At 48.2% G+C, this 7,567-nt stretch overlaps 1 protein-coding gene across 3 annotated transcripts in view; it reads left to right on the forward strand.

The window, feature by feature from the left end:
* Positions 1-4,035, forward strand: part of PTGIS (prostaglandin I2 synthase) — a 41,856-nt gene extending 37,821 nt beyond the window's left edge. For all 3 annotated transcript variants that reach the window (XM_055306645.1, XM_055306652.1, XM_055306635.1), the window contains exon 10: positions 594-4,035. In XM_055306645.1, coding sequence (XP_055162620.1) covers positions 594-738 — 145 coding nt within the window. In that variant the 3' untranslated portion in view covers positions 739-4,035. The remainder of the gene's footprint in view (positions 1-593) is intronic.
* The last annotated feature ends 3,532 nt before the right edge of the window (positions 4,036-7,567 follow it).

The following is a 7,567-nucleotide window of genomic DNA, read 5'->3' on the forward strand; positions in this document are numbered from 1 at the left end:
GTCTCACAAGGGCAACCACAGGCCAGAGCAGACAGTAAGGGTTCTAAGAGCTGAATGGGGAGGAACATGATCTTGGGAGTTAGAAAGTGTCACTGAGTCAAGCTATGCTGCTGTAACAAATGACCCCCCCCCCCAATCTCAGTGGCCTGTGACAACAGGGGTTTAGTTCCCACTCACAAAGTGGGCTGTGGGTTTAGGGGGCCCCTCCCCTCCATACACAGACTCAGGGGTGGGGCTCATTCCATCTCCCTGCTCCACCACCACAACTCGTGGTACACACAGCTGTCAGGCAGAGAGCACACCGAGAGTCTCATGCCAATGGAGCGATCTTTGGTGTGGAGTCGACACTTGTCACTTCTGCTCACAGCCTGACCAGCAGCACTTGTCGGCAGGCCTCCTAGCCACAGATGTGGAGTTGCTCATGGACTTTGGCTGGGCGGCAATCACCTGTGCTCTCTTTCTCTTCTGCTCCCACTTTTCCCAAAGTGAATGTTGGGGTCAGACACAAGAGGAAGCCTTTGCCTTCCTGCCTTATTCCAGAGAAGCCTCTGGGTCTTCCAGCCTTGCACACCTTCAATGCCATCTCTCTGCAGATTCGTGTTCCTTGTGCTGGTGCACTTGGATCTGGAGCTGATCAACCCAGACGTGGAGATCCCAGAGTTCGACCTCAGCAGGTACGGCTTCGGGCTGATGCAGCCGGAACACGACGTACCTGTCCGTTACCGCACTCGACCATGAGCTCAAGGAGCAGACAGGGCTTCACACACTTGCCTCCACCCAGCCAGCCCCTCATCACCCAGCTTCCCATGTCTGCGTCTTCCCTGGGTGCAGGAGCTTTGAACACCCAATGAGGCCAGCATGACCACTTTCCTGATTTTTTCCTAGAAGGCTGTGTCTGGTGGAGGGGAATGAAGGCAAGGTGAGAGGAGGAGGATGGATAAAGGACACCAAAAGCTCTATGAATTAATTGTCTGCTGCTATGGTTGAGTTCCAAAATGAGTCTCTTTCTGCTCCCAGCTTCCCTTGTTCCCTCCCCTGCAACCCCTTACCCCCACCTTATGATATCCACAAAAGCTGGGGCAGGCAGGGCAGAAGCAGGAGTCCCTACTGCTTTGCCCTAGCTCCCCAAGGTGCCAAGTCCTTGATGATGCAGTGGTCCAGGCCCCAGCCAATCAAAGCAGATGCTGGCCATGAAAGGGTCAATCAGGGTCTCATAGTCAAAGCAGATGCTGGCCATGAAAGAGTCAGTCATGACCTCACAGGGGATCTATTGAAATAAGCTGTGTCCCCAAATTATTATTAAACTAGCCAACACCAAAGGAGTCCCTTGGAATATCTCTTCCCTGGGTGCCCCATTCACTAGACACTTCCCTCATCTCTCCATTCACATCAACACTTGAGGAAATTCAGCAAGGTTTTCCCAAAGGCTAATGCAAAGGTGGAGATCGTGAGTCCCCTCCAAAGACTGGACTCTGAGTAGAAGTCTTTGTTCTAGACGTATGCACTACAGATGGGAGAGCTTTCCCAGTGTCGGGTCTTGAGTAGGAAATAAGAAAGGCAACCCCAACAGGATGGCCCCAATGGAAGGAACCAGCCAGGGCTCCTTGGAATGGTCAAGCCAAAAAAAGAGGTTTTGGTGTTCTGCATCCTAGCTTGGAAGCTCCAGCTGTAGCATGATCCATTGGCAGACCTGTTTTGTTTGGCTTACACTTCTGAAAAAATATATTAGTTGTTATGTCATCTTTGAGAGAGTTCATTTAAAATGTCCAGCTTCTCTTGAAAACTTGGAAGATCTGTCCACACTGAGCCTGTATTCCCAAGAGCAGCTGTTGGCTACAGCTGAGCAGCAGCCTATTCCCTTATCCAGGGAGAGTGCATGCTGCCTCACTAGGGTTTCCACTTGGTGGAAATTGTTCTTCCTGCTTCTCTATTCACAATCCCCCCTGGCCCTGAAGGCATTCCAGTTTGAGAATCCAGGTCTAACTCTTAGGAGCGATACTGTAGGAGGTGTCAGGAACCTACTCATTTGTCCTCAGACCAGTGGTCCACCCTATCCTGGATACACTGCTGTTTAAACAAACAGATCAAGGATGAAAACTTGCCTTTGTATCAGCCCTAGGGGGGGGAAAAACAGGTCAGAGAGAAAAACTGCCTGGAAACCTTTATTATGATGTTAAGTAGTATTATTCACGTTAGGTCCTGTTTATTGAGGACCCTCTAAATGCCTGTGACAGGAGCAGTTTAGATACAGGATTTGTGCTTCTCACTGCATCTCTGTGAAGAGAGGACGGTGATGCCTTTATAAGATGAGGAAACGGGCTCAGAGAGGTAATGCGTTGGTAGGATTTGGCGGAATTATGATCCCAGTAGCACATGCTAGATGGGCCGCTCTGCATTCCTGTGCTGGGGGGGGGGGGTGGAGGGGCGGTTCTGTTTCGCATCGGAGGGCTGAGGAGCCAGAGGCACCCTGGCTGGTGCATCCCCCGAGGCCCAGGCATACGGATGCACACATAGCTCGGTCCCTGTAGCCTTAGCTGGAAGGAGGATGGAGAGGCCTGAGATCTCTGAACGTTCCAGGGGCTGATCTCTGCTCGGAGCAGCGCCTGGGCTTGGGAGCTTCCCTGGCCCTCAGCCTCCAGGCACCCCCAGGATTCCCAGACAGACACTGATTGGCAGGAGGCAGGATATCCCCAGGGAAACCCATCTTCACGCCTGGGTGACCCCCGCTGCCGCCTGCTTCTTAACTCTGCAGGAAATCAGTGTTGGCAGCCTTCTGTGGGAGGACGGAGCCGGTTTCCATGGAAACCGTAGCTGCCTCCTGGCTTGGAAGGGAAGGAAGAAGGCTGGCAGAAATAGATGCAGGAAGATCTCTCGTGCAAGGCTGTACCCCAGTGTGCTGGGGAAAAGCCCTTATCTTCCCCCTGCCAAACCACGGTGGCCCTGTCACTGGGACTAGATTCTCACCTATGTTCCCAAAAAGGCCAGTTCCTTTTAAAGGTGGCACCTCATTGGAGCCACAGATATTAGGAAGAGATGGTTCTCCCACCAGGCAGCCCCAGCTGGTACCAGAGATATTGAAGTAGAGCTGGGGGGACGATGCTTTAAACCCTCCCTTATTTTAATCTTTATTCTCCCCTCACCCCCCTGCCCCTGGTTTTCTTTCTTCTTTTAAAAAAAAAAATCACTATAAATATAAGGTACAGAGTAAAGCAGGAAAGATGAGTGTGCTAGCTCCTTGCTACAGGTTACTTAGGAAGGTACCCGGACATCATTGTATTTCTTCATACTTTGCTTTAGAATCACAAAATTGCAGGACACGTGTCAGAAATGCTCTTAGGTCGACCTAACGAAGTGTTTCCTCCCTATTGGCATGATTATGGTTTTGTTTTTGCTTTACTTTGTATTGTATTTACCAGATATTTTCCTTTAAAACAGACTCATTGTTTAAACTTTAAATTTGCTTAAAAGGGGAACTTTATTCCACCACTGCCAGTAAGGGACAACATGTATCACTCGCTGCCAAAAATAGAAAGTGGCTGTGAAAAATACATTTGCTGGGGGACGGGGTGGTGGTGGGATGTCCTCCTTGCCCGTGTCGCCAAGGCTCAGAGACTGAGCTCTGTCTCTTCTGTTATAAAATGAGACAAGCAAGTGTTGCAGAGGCGTTACAGCCAGGCCAGCACCACCCCGAGACTTTCTCTTGGACAGTCCTGGGCAGGAAGAGGAGTAAGCTGCTCACTGCAAGTCCCAGCGCCACCCAGGGTCTTCTCCTGTTGCCAGCTGGCCCTGCCCACAATGAGCTGGGGACATCCCACCTGCCCATTCTCCAGATGGAGAAACAGGCTCTGGGAGTTGAAGTGTCTTGCCAAAGTCCTTGATCTTGGTGTGTGTGTGTGTGTGTTGTTTTTTAAAAATAAACACAATGTTTTGGGAGTAGCAGTGATGATTATGCCTTGCTGTTTTAATAAAGAATTCTATTTTCATATAATATTGTTGAACGGAAATGTGCTGAAATGTATTAAACCATCCTTGTTTATGGAACTGCCTCTGAGTGTGATTTAGGTAGAGAGTCGGCCATGTCCGGAATGACGAGGAGGGTTTCTGGGAAGAGAGCACAGAGCACCTACTGTGTGCCAGCTTTGGGACAGGGACTTTAGAATCAAGTCATACCTCCAGCATCCCTCTGTATATATTATTATCCATTATGATAGATGAAGAAACTGGTAGTTAGGTGAAGTGGCTTGCCCAAGATCACGTGGCTAGTTAGTAGCCACAAGAGTTGAGTGCAGGTTCAGGATCTTTCTATCAGCAATCCTCCTGATGGCAGAAGAGGGTCAGGATGCCCATAGAGGACCTTGGGGAGGAGGCTCACAACCCAAAGTAAGCAGAAAAAAATCTCTTAAAAATTCACTGGATGCTCTCTATCCTTCAGCATAATATATGCATTTGGTTTAGGAGGTTTTTTTTAAAAAATATTTTATTTATTTATTTGAGAGGGAGTGCACGAGCAGAGGGAGAGGGAGAGGGCGAAGTCGACTCCCCACTAAGCAGGGAGCCTGACACAGGACTCTATCCCAGGACCCTGAGATCATGACCTGAGCCAAAGGTAGACGCTTCATCAATTGAACCACCCAGGTGCCCCTGCATTTGTTTTAGTGTAAAAAAGGGAGGTAAAATGAATTAGATTCGGAGAAGATAAAAAAGAGAAAATTGTTTTTTCTCTCAAATCATTGAGTGAAAAATAATTTCCCAAGGCAAATGTCCCTCGTATCAGGTTCCTCATCTATAAGAGGGCGTAGAGGCATGGAGGTATATCAGGGGATCAAACTTGGCTGTGGTAGACCTCCCAAGTAAGACAGCAACATTTTACATAAATGTTTATATAATGTTTACATTCAACACATTTCTTTCCCTTTCATGCAGATACAGGGGGCAAGAGATGGTGTGGCAGCTCCACCATCACCAGTCCCTTCTGGTCACCCCAGCATCTGCATGTGTGGGGGAAAAAGGGTGCTGAGTGGGGAGAATTGGTGGCATGCTATTCTCTTGCCCTGAGACCTCCCCTGGGACCTCAGAGTGTCCTGAGTGTCCTGGGAGAGACAAGGCAAGTCTACCCACATTATGTAAGCCTGAGAAAGTGGCCCTTGGGGCATCTGAATCCTTATGATGAACAGGGTCTCTGTGTGACTTTATTTCAGGGGTTTTGAGGGCTGACCACTGTGGGAGAAATTCTGATTGCTTGGCCAAGAGCCAAACTCCCTCTTTTAGCACTCTCCCTCGAGGCTAAAAGAACCCTGGTTTCCTTCACATAGTAGGCAGCCATGTGCTCAGAGAAAATGGGCCCAACCTCCAAATCAAGACCTGGGACTTGTAGGTAAGTGATGAGTCACTAAATTCTCCAGAAACTAATATCACACTGTATGTTCATTAAAATTTAAAAAGAAATTATTCATTAAAAAAAAAAAAAAACAAAAACCCTGAGGCTGAACGAAATGTAGGTTATCAGGCCCCTCTAGTTAGTGACTGGGCTAGTAGTTGTCATGTGACCCAGTATAGGCCAGTGAGATGATCAGGAAAGTCTGTGGGGGAGCTTCAGAAGTGTGGAAGAGGCACCTCCTTCCTCCCTCTCTTGGAGCTGTCGTGTGAGAACAAGGCCCTGGCAGCCATTTTGTGATCATGAAGATAAAAGAATCTTGGAGAAATCCAAGAATCTTAAGTCCTCTGAGTTGCTGCTGCAACAGAATCTAGCATCACCTACTTCTGAATTTTGTGTTGAATGGAATAATCAATGTCATTACTATTTAGGCTCTAATTAGAGACCACATATTATAGTAGTTGAGAGCATAGGTTCTGCCTGGGTTTAAATCTCTTTGGAGCCCCTAATACCAGGGTGATTTGGGGGAATCTCTCTGTGTCTCAGCTTCTTCACCTATAAGATAAGGACAATGAATAATGATGACATTGGGTTTTATGAACATTAAATGAGTCAATATTGTCATTCACAGCCTGTGGAGGAGACAAAGAATGAATATCCTCAGCCTCATAATGAAGTGTCCCAGAAAAAAGAGAAACTACTCTAGGTGGTGAGAAGGCAGGGAATATGACACTGGATCTGGGCTTTGGAAGGTGAATAGGGGTCCACTGTGTGAGAAAAATGGTGGGAGCTGGGGAAACATTCTAAGCAACAGAAACCGTGTGAACAAAGGCCCTGTATCAGTTACCTGTTGCTGTGTAACAACCACAAAATGTAGTGATTTAAAATGAAACTGGAATGCCTGGGTGGCTAATTTGATTTAGCATCTATCTGCCTTTGGCTCAGGTCGTGATCGCATGGTCCTGGGATCGAGCCCTGCATTGGGCTCCCCACTCCATGCAGAGTCTGCTTCTCCCTCTCCCTCTGCCCCTCCCCCAACTCATGCTTGCTCTCTCTCTCTCTGGCAAATAAAGAAATAATAAAACAATAAAAAAAAAGAAATTGTTTTAGGGGCACCTGGCTAGCTTAGTTGGAATAGCATGGTAATCTTGATCTCCAGGTTGTGAGTTTGAGCCCCCAAAATAAGCAAATAAGGTGGAACGTTTTTATGATTTCTCGTGGTGTTGTGGGTTGCCTAGGACTTTGATGGATAGTTCTTCTGCTGGTCTCACTTGGGGTCTCACATGTAGTTGCAGTCAGATGCCAGGTAGGGCAGCAACATCTAACATGGTGCATTGGCAGGGACAACTGACAAGCTGTGCTCAGCTGAGATGCTAGAACGGCTGAGCCCCTCTCTCTTCCTATATAATTTCAGGGCTTCTCACTTTTCACGTGGCCCCTCCATGTGTTCTCTCCGGCAGGGTATTTGGGCTGCCCTGCTTATGGCTCAGCTCTCAAAAGCACAAAAATAGATGCTGTCAGAACTTCTTTGGGGCTTAGGTCTGGCAATGGCATCACTTTTGCTGTATTCTGCTGGCAAATATGAGTCACAAGGCCAAGCCCAGAGTCAATGTGGATTGGAAGGGGACAAGGCTTGCCTACCCAGAGGAAGGTTCGTGGGGGGCCATCTTTGAGAAGCAGATACCACTGGGCCAGAGGTTGAAAAATCTTTGCCCGGAATGTGGGGATGTAATGGTGAGTGAGGAAGCTGGAAAAGCAGACAAGGCAAGGGTCAGATAGAAGTTTCTATGTCCAAGTTTGTGGGGAAACAGAAGCACCCTCTCCTTGTGAGAAATAGGGAAGTATGCAGAATTCTGGCAACTGTCTCCCCAAAATCTCAAATGCCATCTGTTGTCACCCCATCGCCATGGAAGGGGATGATGGGGAGGAGCCTCAGAGCCCATCTAGGACTGGCCCTGTGTCAGAAGGGCCAGCACTCTCCCTCGAGGCTTGTCAGGTATTGTCCTCAGTCTGGAGACTCAGAGGCCATGGCAGAAACCAAGACCTCAGTAGTGTTTAGAACAATCTTTTACATCCTGAAGGTAAAAATCAAATCAGCTACTCCCTGCTTAAAATTCTCCAATGTGCTTGACATAAAATCCAAACACCCTCCCACAGCCCTCACCTACCTGATCTTTCTCCTCTGTTTTCCTC

Source organism: Nyctereutes procyonoides, unplaced genomic scaffold (assembly GCF_905146905.1).
Source record: "Nyctereutes procyonoides isolate TBG_1078 unplaced genomic scaffold, NYPRO_anot_genome, whole genome shotgun sequence".
In the NCBI taxonomy this organism is placed as follows: domain Eukaryota; kingdom Metazoa; phylum Chordata; class Mammalia; order Carnivora; family Canidae; genus Nyctereutes; species Nyctereutes procyonoides.